The sequence below is a fragment of the Dufourea novaeangliae genome, unplaced genomic scaffold (genome assembly GCF_001272555.1).
Source record: "Dufourea novaeangliae isolate 0120121106 unplaced genomic scaffold, ASM127255v1 scaffold2, whole genome shotgun sequence".
NCBI classification, from domain to species: domain Eukaryota; kingdom Metazoa; phylum Arthropoda; class Insecta; order Hymenoptera; family Halictidae; genus Dufourea; species Dufourea novaeangliae.
This window is the reverse complement of record NW_015373882.1, coordinates 122,356-136,743: the sequence shown is the minus strand read 5'-3', so window position 1 is coordinate 136,743 and position 14,388 is coordinate 122,356. Positions and strand designations below refer to the sequence as shown.

The 14,388-nt window shown below is 35.5% G+C and overlaps 1 protein-coding gene across 1 annotated transcript in view; it reads left to right on the top strand.

Annotated features, from left to right (window-relative positions):
• The window catches only part of LOC107187599 (caspase-1-like), a gene marked incomplete at its 5' end in the record, with an annotated part of 80,094 nt that overhangs the window by 44,251 nt on the left and 21,455 nt on the right, over positions 1-14,388 (top strand). The window contains one exon of the mRNA XM_015575766.1: positions 620-737. Within this exon, the coding sequence (XP_015431252.1) occupies positions 620-737 (118 nt within the window). The remainder of the gene's footprint in view (positions 1-619; positions 738-14,388) is intronic.

Here is a 14,388-nt window from a genome sequence, read left to right as displayed (position 1 = left end):
AAGGTGTAGTCCCGCGACTTAACTGTCCAGTACAATGGCAACATTCTAGCGACCAACTCCGCCGTAGCAAAAGGGTTAAATATTTCCTAACTGCTTCACTATATTTCCCTTAATTCTGCCAGTCTACCTCAGACACATCTACTACTACACCATCACAGCTCTTCCCACTTTGAGTGTCTACCTCTGTGCTTCTTCAATTCCGCTACTCTACATTCTTTAGTTCTGCCCACCCTAGTTTACTCAGTTCTCTCCCCCACTATGTTTCTATTATTTCCCGTACTTCGCATCGGATAGCGTGCACAGGAGGCTGCGTTCGCGTAAAAAAGCTTCATGAGTAGACGACACTGAAAGATGAGCGAGATATCTGAGGAATATCAGTTTCTTGGAAAGCTCGCGAATGTTACCACGGTGAATCAACTCAGGCGTGAACGTCGACGTGAAACGTAAAAATCTCAAGCGGGGACGGCAGTTGTCATCGACGGAACGTCGTTGTTCCGCCAAACAATGCTCCTCCCCCATAGAATCATCCGCTGCGTTCAAGTGGATCGCACAAAGGGGTAATGTCTGCGCACGGTTGCAACTTGCGTGCCCACTCACGTATGCGTTTTCTTTTCCGTAGGCATGCCGTGGGACGCGGCTGGACGATGCAGTGGAAGTTATGCACGAGACGGATAGCATGAGCTCGTACAGCATCCCCTCCCATGCGGATATTCTGGTTGCTTATTCCACTTATGACGGTAAGTAGAGACGCATTATCCATCCTGTAGAGTGCATAAAGTGAGCGCACCTGATATCGATCCGAATCTCTTTTCCAATTTTCTTACTGAAACTCTCAATTAATATAACCCTTTAACGCTCAGTGTTATTATGTTAAATATTGTCGCCGGTTAACACAATCGTAACCGTTGTTCCGTCGTAGACCGAAACGACGGTTATACGGTCAGACGATACCATTACTTTTTATTATGTTATTCCTTCTTTCAATCAATTTATATATTTTCAAGACCGACCCTTTGCAATTTCGATTTCGTTGACAAAGGGAATCAGAGACAAAAGAAGCGAACATTTGGTCTGCAGTCCGCCACATGCGCTCGGTAACCTGGGACCCATCCGCGCCAGGCCTTACCGGGGCGCGCTGACTCGCAGACAATATAGTCATAAAACCCTACCGTTGAGAGACTCGAAAATTCGTCGCGGTCAACTAGCACCGTGACCACGTGCGCGATATTTTCCTGACGTCCGCTTCGCCCTGAAGGAGAGGTATTCCACCTCCACGTCGCTTGGAAAAACCGAGCAATTTGCCTTCCCCTTCAGGGCATAACCAATAAGGAGGCGAGTTTTGGTAACGCCTTCAGCGAACTTTGAGGAAGCGCGACGTCACACGAAGCTCGTACAATCGAAAAGATTCGGTCGAAAACATTCATTAGAAAAGATTCGTTCGCAAACATTCGCAAAACGTACTCGTATCGACAGACTCAAACCAGAACTCACCCGGTGAACATCACACACACACACAGACACGCACAGAAACACACAACTTGTAAATACAGTCATTACGAAACAATCTAAGTGTGCTTTATTTTCGGTTTCAAAATTCTAAAGATCGTGTAACGGTTCGGCAATTAAGTGCGAACATTGCACGACCTAACAACCGTCTTAGCGTACAAATCTTTAGCTGTGTACCGGTAATATTGTTCTATGTCATTTCAAAACCTTTTATATTGATAATACAATAACTATGTCCACTTTGAATATTGCCGTTATTTGTAATAATATGGAAAAATGTTATATACAAAACTTACACGGTATAGAGGGGGGCATATTGTGACAAACATTTTCTGCGTGGGTGAAGGCATACAGGAGATTTCAAGGTCATCTCTATTTTTTTTAATGGAATGCTAAGTTTTTTTTATCTCGATGTAATAACCGGTGTTGAGACGACTTCAGCGAGCTATCATTGAAGGTCATGCAACGTCAAATGTGGTAGTCAAATAAACTTCACTTAACCGCATTTTATCGATGGAAATCTTACTGGCGAACGATATATGTACACACTTTATACGAAGTAGATTAGGTACTTTATTAGAAAATGTACCACTAAACGTTCGCCAAATGATGTGGTTACAGCACGACGGGTGTCCAGCACATTATGCTCGGTCCAAATAAATGGACAGGACATGGAGGATTAGTTTCTTTTCCTCTGGGGAGCATTGAAAAATGCTGTTTATCAAGAAGTATCCACTACACCAGAAAATATGAAACAATGGATAATTGCAGTATGTGCTAGAATAAGTTCAGAAACGATAAGACATACACGTGATACAGCGATACGAAGATTGCAACTTTGCATTGACGCAAACGGTCATCACTTCGAGCATCTCCTCTAATGTAAGAAAGTTTATTTTACTACCACATTTCACCTTGCATAACCTTGAATGATAGCTCGCTGAAGTCGTCTCAACACCGGTTATTACATCGCAATAAAAAAAACATAACATTCCATTGAAGAAAGTAGAGATGACCTTGAAATGTCCTCTATGCCTTTACCCACGCAGAAAATGTTTGTCACAATATGCTCCCCTCTATACCGTGTAAGTTTTGTATATAACATTTTTTCATATTATTACAAATGACGGCAATATTCAAAGTGGACACAGTTATTGCCCCACCATGTACATGTAACGGTACTTGTGGGTTATCGGGACACAAGTAACTTTTCAAATTATTATAGAGATTAATTGGAGTTGGTTAGAGCTGGTTTCAAAAATTCAGGGTGATAGAGCAATCCCGTTTTTGGATTTGTGTTTGTGACGACACGTTTTACAAGGATATTGCAGATCAGGGAAAAAGTTTTAATTTTTTGGACAGTGTTACTATTCGAAGATCCAACGCTACACTTTGTGGGACACCCTGTATATGTGTCCCTTGGATGTTATATAATCATTGTGAATATAAATAAAACATTCAAGGTGCTTGATTTCTATAGAAGCGAAAACTGAGGGGTGCTTCTAATGAAAATATTATTATTCGCGCGTTCAGGCGTTAATTAAAACACGCGTATGTATGCACACGTTACTTATCTCCTACGCAGCCACTAACAAGGAACGCATTGCGCAAATGCCATCGTTCCTCCGCTTCTCTAAGCTTCTTATTTTACGACACGGAGCGTACAACAATGCTCCATCCCGGGTACGTGCTCGACATGGAAACGCGTGGAACGAAGTGCATTCGTTTCTGTCTCTTCTTTTTTTATCCAGACGAGGGGAAATGTTCCTTGACTTTGTATTCATGCAAGGTAATTTTCATGCGTCGAAAAAACAAATATGTGATTCCGTAGCTATAGGTATATGTGTCTATGAGAATGAAAGAAGGGAACGCTGAAAATCACCGCCAGTGGATTTCATACATGAATTCATATCCAAAAGTGGCAAAGCCATATGTGCTCGTTATACATATTGGACGATTCGCGAAGCAGGAAAAATTCAAATGACAAAATATATATTATGAAATTTGTAGGTACATCAGTAAAACTTCTGTTTCGGGGACATTTCCTTTAACTATTAAATCCACATGTGTGTTTGAAGTAAAATAAATATTTATTTTATTAAAAAGATTACTTATTAAGAAGATATACTTGAAGTTTATTCATGAAAGTTGTAAGTACATCAGAACTATCCTTTAGAACGTCTTTCTAAATCTGAAGATTATTCGAAAATTATAAACGATTGTGTACTTTATTTGCAATTTATGTCAGAAAAATTAATGGTTAAAATAACGTTGATATATAAGCTTATGTTACTCGAAAAAAAGTCGAACTAGAAAATTATGTCACTAACCAGCATCACGAGGTACAAACTTTAGATTTTACTGAATAAACCATCGATAATTTCGCTGATTTAACGAAAGTGACGTCGAAGTAGAACTGTACAACTTTTAATTAAAGAAATTAAAACATTGAAATTAAAATGATTCATATATCTGACACAAAGTATGTTTATCTAATCGCGAAAGATATAAAATGAAATAATTCTCATTCATTGAGTAGAATATTAGACGAATAATAAATATCCACATTTAGTTATAATATATCAAACGAGAAATTTATATAAATAACGATTGCATTATCGTCTCTGATGTAGGAAAAATTGCCAATTTTTTATACACCATGATGCTTTATACTAAGCTTTCTATAATTTGTACATTCCAGTAAACGTTACACTATTTTATATGTGATGGACAGACGAGTATATTTCCTATTTATATGTATAATATTTCTTGCCATGACAGTCCAATTTTCTAATATACTCCTTTAATACTGCGCAGGGTATTTATGTTATCCGAGATCGATTAAAAAATATTCAGTAGGCGATTAATGACATGAAAAAATGCTTTCTATAAAATTCTAAAAATTCTATAAAAATTCTTTCTATAATTGTTGAATCAAAGGGGATATCACGTAAGGTATAAATTTTTTCTATAAGCGTAATTGTGGGGAACATTCCACATTCAATTTAATTTTTTTTAAATATAATAGAATGCAATACGTTTCTGTTTCTAATATCATGGTATTGTTTGAGACAATTTCAACGAACTGTCACATGAAGTTCTTCCATCCCACTGAAGGTCGTAAATTAGTGCGCTTCCAAGAGGTCACAAGAAACTGCATACACTCCCGCCCATAAGTATTTATCAGGATACTTTTATCGAATATGCAGTAAATGTTACAGGGTATTGCAAAATTGCTGAAAGTCTGAAATAAATACAGTTTCGGGGATATTAAAGGTCGGTGGACAACGTTTCTGCTACTATGAAGTGATAAACGCGACTCAGAATGTATAATATTGACAAAACATATTTTCTTCATACAGAACAAATGTCCTAATACCTATGAATGGTAGTGTACATATGTATAATACAATAGCATTTCACAGTTTTCATACTTACGTAAATAATTTTTGCAGTGATCATGTACATCTTTTCTATTAAGTATATTCTACCGTGAATAGTATTTTTTAATACTTCCAAAGCTAAGTGAAACATTTCAGTATTCTACTTTCCGTAACTGAATTGTAGCATGTGAAAAATCAAACTATCATGAAAGTTAAAGAGGGGCCGATAAAACGACAAAAAAAGTCATCTTACGGACGGCGTTTAAGTAACTTCCTTCTCGTCGTAAAATGAACGTTATAAGGTTTAACCACTGTTTTCATTCGATTAACGAACAAAGAAAATTTTTAAAACGCTCGCAATGCACTTCCTTCTACCTTCATCATTCGTGCTGTACGGCTTGAAAGAAGTAGAATTAATCATCCTTATTTCGCGGAAGATGGCCAAGATAATGAACTTTTTCAACGTCTTCTTTATAAACAAATTGAATGAAGTTAAAGGATATTTCTCGACCCGGTGCGGCTGTATAAACACCATTTATTCTTATCTTCTAAAACGCTAGCAATATTTCAAACAGACAGAGTTATTGCTGGATGACTTACACGTAAACCGGGAACGTAGGATGTTTCAGACTTATGTATTTGCGAGTCTGTGCTGCGTGAATTGTGTATAAGACAATGTTAGGTTTCTACAATGGTCCTGACGCTTGGTGAAACTGTATGAAACAGAAATTCAATTTTATATAAACATTTTATATTAAAAATCGTACTGTATATTTGACAACTGGTTTTTATAATTTCAGAATAGACTGTGGATTTTATCCATTTATCACATATATGATTGTTTAAAATTTAGTACAAAAAATTTAATGAATTTTAATAAAATTTTTATATTATCTGAAACTTGATGGAATCCTTAGTAAAAAATGCTATTCTATATGATTTGGTTTTCTATGAATTACTTCATAAAAATCTGTATTTGCATAAACTTCTGCAATTTTAAACATTTGGGAAATGTTTCATATACGTCTTTTAAGATATTACCATAGCGTTTTTAAAATCTATTTAAACGTTTTCAAAACGTATAGGGAATGTTACTTTTACACATTCGAGAAACGTTCACAGAATGTTGACACAGGACGTCCTCAAGACATTCATCTTAACCCGGACCTAACGGGGACACATGGACCTTCTCGGAACATCCTCCGAATGTACAGAACGTCCAGAACGTACGTCCAACGGACATACATAGGACGTTTTTGTGCTATTTGGGACATGTATCCAGCAAAATTTCTCGAAAATAAAGTCTCAATGGAGAAAATGTTAGACTTTATTTTCAACTTCTTTTGTACGTAGAAGTAACCCCTATCCAGTTGTACCACCAGCTACATAACACCCTGCATAATATTCCTACGAGTTACCGATAGGTAATACCTACGTATTGTGTGACAATACAACTGATACTAACAAAGACAATATAGAGTTGGAGGTAAACCTCAGAGAGACAAAGACGTGTTAAAGCTAAGTAAAAGTTAAAGCTCGTCTATTCTAATAAATCAGTTGTATTTTTAGTAACCATTGTCCTTTTTATTATGATTATGCCGCGCCTGCGCAACAATATTTATATCGAAATACACATGTATAGAATTCCTACATTTGGGGGCATTCCTAGGTAATCCTGGAATTACCTGGGTTTACGTAGTTGTCAGAGAAACGTAGTAGAAACCACTGCTTTTTACACATTCCATTTTTCGAGACAGCAACACAATTCGAATACTCAATTTATCCAAATGGATGACAATAAAATTCTGACACTCAACTTCTCAAGATAGATAGCAGTAGAATTGAAGACTTCAGAGGATGAAGGGTAACATTTGTGTGAGGATTGAATTGCCTTAGTGAATAAAAGTTGTATGTGGTATTCTTTCACATAGTAAGTCATTTTTACATTATCCTGTCACAGAATAAAAAAATTCAGTAAGGTTAAGGATATATGCTACAGAAGCAGGTACAGGAAAATAAGTTTTAAACTCAGTCTACTACGAATTTAATATTTGTAATATAAAATCTTCATCCCCTGAAACTTTCAATTCTAAAACTCAATTTATCCAAATGAATTGTACCAAAATTCTGACATTCAGTTCACTAAAATTTTAGAAACGTTTTTAAATGTTTCGAATAAACATACATACCTACATGCTATATTATTAGGTTGTGCAAAATGTTCTGTTAGATTCTGGTTTCTTGAATTTTAAGAAAAATTCGATAAAAAAATCGAATTATTTATTACTCCATTGTTTTATACACCATAAAGTTTATTTCTGTCAGCTATGGTTTAATACCTATTTTCATTAAGCGTTTCACCTACGAGTATTTGTCTAACGATGGAAAACCGTTATCTCTGGTGATTCCATACCTCGTAGCTTTTCTTGCAAATGGAATAAGTAAATTAGTGAAACGTTCGGCAATGTGTATCGATTATAATGGTTCTTACTTTAAATAAATATATTGACTTTCGACGGAGTTATAACTATTTACTTGAATTTAGACGACGAAATCCGACAAAACTTTCCGAACGACCTAATACCTTGTCACAGAGTAATCAAGGTCAAGTACGCGTGGAAGTGAATGTGGAATAATCTTATCAATAGCGTCACCTCGTAACGCCGGCTGTGCATATCAATGCACACAGCGATGATAGCAATTTATCCGATTTAGTGTCCGCACATTTGAATGATACGAGCGTATCGACGTGGTGTACGATCAACTGCAGCCGCTGGCCATTTGGAATATTAGGCTTACGGTGAAACAATCTATTGGTAGCCTGGATTGCCCAATCGGTTTCGGATTTTCGGCCTGTCCCGATACACTGATTGCTCCAGTGCTTTTAGAATAGTACTCGGTACTTCGAACATTTATTGTGAACTACTGTTTCTAATTAACCTAAAAATCACTCTCAATGGAAACGTATAGAATTGATAATGAAAATGTAAAAACTTCATAGCTTCACAACGATTGGAAAAGACTTTTATTTTACATTAATTTCTAATATTTATTTCCTCTTCCAAAGTTCATAATAGAAGAAGGAATTTTCTATTTAATTCCTATTTTCACAAAGTAATTTAAGAAAAACTATATTTACACAACGATCCATAATCTAATAATGATAATTGCTTTATCATAAACAGGGCGTGCGTTTTAACCCTCGAAGTACGGACATTTTTAACGCTCGTAGAGACAATGGTGTGTGGATCCATTTGAAACCTTATGCTTCCTTCTTTTTTAAACGTATCATTAAGAGACACCTACTTTTTTTACATGACTAAATATGAACAACTCCCATCTTAAATTACATTTACAAACCGATGAGTTAGATACAGTTTTTAAACACTCGGTTCCAAACGGACCCGGTCACCGTACTCCAAGTGTTAAAGTTAGTGATGGACGCTTGTATATTTCTATAGGAAGCTGAGAGTTTAGTTTCCATTAGAATAGTAATAAGGGTAATAAGGGTATTTTTAACGTAATAAGGGTTTTTCAGCTCCCTCCATTACGTTTCAGATTAATACAAGAGCATTATCATACTGTAGCATACTGTATCATAAATCAAATAACTAGTGAACAAAACTGCAGACCGAACACGTATATGATAATAATAATTGCATATTATAACACAATTGCAAGTAGTAAGAAGGAGTAAAAATGTAGTAAGCTGTTGTTAAAACTATTTACACCTGTACTTTGATTGAGTTCATTAAGATGACTGATAATCTATGACGTGAGATCGAAAAATTTAGCAAGTTTAATTATTTCAGTGTAATTATTTTAGTACTCTATTAATAATTCTATTTATACCTGCACGTTCTTAACCGCTTATTTTCGGAGGTACATTTTCAAGCAGCTTTGAAGGAGAAAAGGGGTTTAAGCTAGCTCGCGCTGATGTCTGCGGAAGAAACTTCTCGAAGCAGGTGCACGCTGATTTCCTCGGTTGATCAGCTAAGACGTGCATTTTTTCCGTCGACCTCTGGCGGACGCTTAACTACTTTCAAGGGAATATTATTAACTTGATAGGATCATACAGTTCACCTGAAAGTGAAGTATACATAGAGCTTCTCACAGATTTTACATATTAACACGTTGAATTCCACAATTTTTACTCTTCGGACAGTCTCGTGGTAAGATACATTTATTTAGGTCTCTGTTTTTAACAATATAAGTATTTACGCGTTGACTGTAACGTTAATTACTTTGAATATTATTTCACTACTGATTACATTTATACAATGTTAAATGTTGCTGTTTAGAAATTCAATATTTCTTTGCGTAATTTAATGACGCTGGTCATTGGTAACCACAATGGCAGTCAACGTGTTAAAAAGCAAGTGGATAATGTCAAACTGCATTTTTATACAGAAATCCTCGTTTTGAAAAATTAAATTTGACAATTTTTCAGCAACAGGTGTATCTGAGTAACACCTAGTTCGTATGCCCTAATAACCTCGCTTAGTTCTACTTACTATGGTATAATATTTGCAGACAATAACAGAAGTATTATTTACTCTACATAATAATTTGGAACAAACTGATAGTTGACAGATCGATGTTTTATTGGTAATAATTATTTGTGCTTACACATAAAATTACTTCCAATCCGATTGTACCGTTCGTTTCCGCCACTTCGTACACCTCACCGGTTGCATTTTCATCACGAATTTATGGGCTCAAATATCGACATTTATCATTTTAATATCATATAAAATGTCGTGTCGTTAGTTTCCATTATGCTTCAAACGCCAGAACAGTACTTTGTGTTTACTCCTAATATCTTCAGAGTTTTAATTGAAATGCATGTGTGTTAAAATGTGCTTATTAATATTTTTTAAATTTTATACCAAAACAAAGAATATTTTCACTTTCCTCGACATTTTGTTTTTAATTCTCGGTAGCAGAAAATGTTTTCACTACTTCAGAAATTCTTCATAGAAATAATTAATATTTCTTTTGAATTTATACTTCCAAAAAAGAATATTTGTACTATTCCTAAGATTTTCTAAGAGAATAACAATTTGCTAATTGTGAATCTGAGCCTGAAAACGAGTAGTTCCATTATTCCAACGATTTCCCAAGGAAACAGCGACATGCAACACAGCACACTTTGTACACCCCAGACGCAGATACGTTGCGCAAACGGTTGCCGTTGTGTGCAGCCAAGTAAAGCTGCTTACCTTAAGTGACACGTCTCGAAATGATGGTACTCGAAAGGAGGAAAGCGTATACAGAAATGAATCCTTCTCTTTGATTAAGATTGATGTCTCACGAACAAGCAATCGTTGCTACAAGTGTACACGCGATCGAACGAAAGGTCTGTGTGCACGTAACGTACGTTGTAGTTTATCGGGGAAAGAGATTCGTGTATGATGGGAACAAAATTTAATTAAAAGGGGAAATTTGTCACGGAAAATTAATTAAGGATTGGTTGTTTAACAATATCGATTAATTAATAGCGTTGGCGAATTGGAGAGTGGTGTCACTAATCCTCTATAAATCCATATAACTTTGAAGTCTTGTATCAGTTTTATCAGTATTGAGCAAATGAAAATATTTTCTTCCACAGTTGACCAACGTAACTTAAAAACCACGATAAGGCTGCTTATCTGCACAGTCGCTACTGCCCAGTGTGATTTCAGAAATCTATTCCAAAAGACCTGAAACCTGCAAAATTGAAAATTTAATTTCCGGGTGTCGAACTGGTCAGTGGTGAGGTGTGGAACTTACAATGAATATCTAAATTATTTGTGCTGATATTGAAAACAAACAAAATTAGTAATAGGAGTTTATATGGTTTCAAGGCGTGCATCTAGTTATAATAAAAAAAAGTCTCCTCGAAGTTATCTTCAAGATTATTTCTAGATCGTTAACATTTTTCTGTATATCGCATTCTGTGCTTTATATTACGATCATGTCCTTGAAATGACCGTAAACTTATAATTAATTGGTACTCACATTCGTCCCTCGCATGTTAGCCGCTTCTATAGCTTGTTAACACTCTGAGAACCCAATATTACCAGTTTGAATGTTTCGCTTTGAAGAAAAAATAAATATATTTATTTATGGTGAAGTTGAACAGAACACGGTTCGAGCGTGTAAACTATATACAAAAATGTATCCAACAAAAAATCATCCTTGACGAGTTACACTTCAAGAGACGGTAACTTTATTTTTCGAAACAGGTATTGTTCATTCCCAATAGAAGGGAAGATGTTACATTACTAGTGGTAAAGAAGCAGAAGTAAGTGTTTTGGAGACTGTTGCCAGTAATCGACAAATCAGTTGGTAAAACTGAACGATGTTGCCCTGATTACCCATTTTCTTCTATTAAACATCACTTCAAGACCGTAATGTCATAGGTAGTTCAACTTGTCTGAATGTCGGCTACAACGTTGCATTATAAAAAAATAGAACGTAATTTGGAAAAAAATGTCAGATAATTTCCAAAAAAAAAATTCGTCCCTGAAATGACCTTCAAAATCGCCTTATAGAAACTTCTCTTGACATCACCAAATACGCATCTTTAACTCGTATAAACTCTTCTTAGCCATTTTTTCTTACCTCGAATACCAATTGGGATAATTTATATGTTCATTATGAATGATTTCAAAAAATTTGTTGCACAATAAAAATTATTTTCGATTTTAAAAGGTTAAAATCGTTACGATCGGATCTAGCGTGTTCGTGACATGAAGCTCGTTGTCTAGTCCTGACGAGTTCTTTGAGCGGTAAAAGGACAAACCAGCGGTCCATAACAGGACTCGATACCGTGGCCGATTGACGGTCCGTAATTGTTCGGGACGAGAAATTTATTGTCCACCGTTGCAGATATCATTGACACCGTGTCACTGACCGTATATCGATCTCGTCGGCTGTGTCATCGAAATGACCGGGTAAAATATTGGTCTGCGCGTCATTTTGGATCGTTAGCCGGTCGATTCGCGTCACGTGGAAAACAAACGGGAGCAATTGACAGGGGGATACAGACACACCGATAAACACAATTTATTCATTTAGCTGAGTCGCATGTGAACGATAGTTTCGACGTGGCCTTTGAAAGGTAGGCGATTAAATAATCATTAAACTAACTGATCTATTATTTGACGGTTAAATACGTTTCGGTTAATTTATCATATTTCCAGTGAAAAAGTTTATGAATAGGATTATCGACGTTGATATTAACAACGGAGCCAATTGATATTTCTTTAAAGAGAAAAAAAAATAGTGTTAAATATTAATTGTTTAGATATTAGAATACATTCACCTTGTGTGAAATATAACCTTGAAGTGACCTTGAAGACCAATTAAGTGACATGTTTCTAGATATTGTATTAACTGAACAATTAAAATTAGTTATATTTAGGACTTAAATAATGTTTCCTTGTCGTTAGATATGAAACAAGTATTCAGATACTTGATTCTGATAAGACATCCTGTACAAAAATAGAACTATTTTTGCTCGATTAGTCTGTGAAATTACGACCTTTACTATTTTAATCATAACAAAGATAGATACTTAATAGCGTAGCGTAATTTAAAATGGGAGTGCAATTTCTTCCTAATTGGCAAACTTTCGAGAAAAATCAAATATACTTAACACTTTGCACATTCTCATGTAAACAAGAAATTTAACTTTAACGTAAATCCATCGCAAGTGTGTCTAACGAACTATTTTTATATTTACTTTTACACAATTTAGTGCAACCTTCCGCGAGAAGTCATTCTTACGAAAACTAAAGTTTTTCTTTGGCTGTTTGCATTTTATCGTTACCGTGTACACATTTTTGCTTTTATAAGGAACGTTACATTATTCTCCTGAACTTATAATTCGCTCCTCAGCGTCTGTAGAGGTAGAAAACTTTTCTGATAAGGCAGTTCTTTCGGTTAAACCGAATCACTTTGGAATAAAAAGTAAACTTACGTTGAAATCACCGCTAGGATCTTTCTATAAGCAATTAACTTAACTCCAAACAATGCAACTATGTTGAAATTAACAACTGGCATGTCAGTCCTCCAGTATACAGGATTTTCGTAGAATGTGATAGCAAAGTTTTTGAGTTAGTTGCTTTTGAAGTTTTTCTCATGATATGTGACAACGTTCATGGTTTCTACATTACGAATACATTGTTCTAATTTTAAAATATCTAAACCCCCTATAACTGTTTCAACTCAGTTTTCTGTCTGCAATATTCAAAAATACACCAATGTACGATCCGTTTTGTTTAAACTTGTACAAGTCCAGTATTTGAGTTAGTTGCTTTTGAAGTTTTTCTCGTAGTATGTTGACCAATCGTTCACAGATATAACGTCGTGACAATCTTCATGGTTTCTACCGTGATGGCCAGTGTTCAAATACACCCGAAACACATTCAAAAATCTTTGGAAGAGACGTATTTGAACACTGGCTGTCACGGTAGTGCTCATCATAGAAGATATTGCCCCGAACAACATAACTTGTATTTAAGTCACGCAAGAAACATTGAATCGTAACTATAAAACTTTTGAGTATCTACTCCTATATGGGGGTGGGGGCGATTTATTAACACTTTGATGTCGGATTACGTATTACAGTGGATTCCGGTTAATTGGGACGCCGGTTAATCGGGACCGCCAGTTATTTGGGACAAATACTGAAGGACGAAAACACACACTATTGGTTCCACTTCGATTATATGAGACATACCGCTGCTTTATTGGGACAGTTAACGCTTGTACAATTTACGGTTGGAGATATATTAAAGCGTGTTCTGAAGTAGTAATACTGATTATAAGTATAGATATGGCTCGAACGTAGGAAAGGACAGCATAAATAAAGTAAAAAAGGGCCCAAAATTCTGAATCATATTAAAGTGGGATCAAGTTGACATGCTCGAGTCGAGGCACAATAACACGGGTGATTCGGGGAACGCGGCACGGCGTCCCCCCATCGCATTTCTATCGATAGCTTTTTCTTTATTACTTGTATAACTTTTTTTGTTAAACTTTGTATTTAACTATGTATTTATTTTTTACCTTATTCAGATTTCATCTGTTGATACTTTTAACACAGTTAATTAAACATTTAGTTGAATTGTTCCCTACTGATTTAATTGAAATAAACATTTTAATTATTCCCTATTGATTTAACTTAAAATTCGCTTTATTGAGACAAAATAGTCTGGTCTCAATGTGTCCCAATTAACCGGAATCCACTGTAGTACGTATTTTCAAAAACAAAAGCTGAGAGCGGTTGACGTAGTAGTACGTCTTCTTGAAATAAAAATTAAAATAGTAAAAAGTAGGAAAAATCGTTTTTTCTATATGCAAGGTTTGACAAATGAAAGTTAAGTTTTAGTTTCCAAATATGTTTAGTATTGTGCATGCTATACATGTAGCCCGTTCTGAACGTACGATCTTAAGTTAAATCCTCCCGCCAGAAAAGTGTTAGAAAAAAAACCTACAGATTCTAAATACA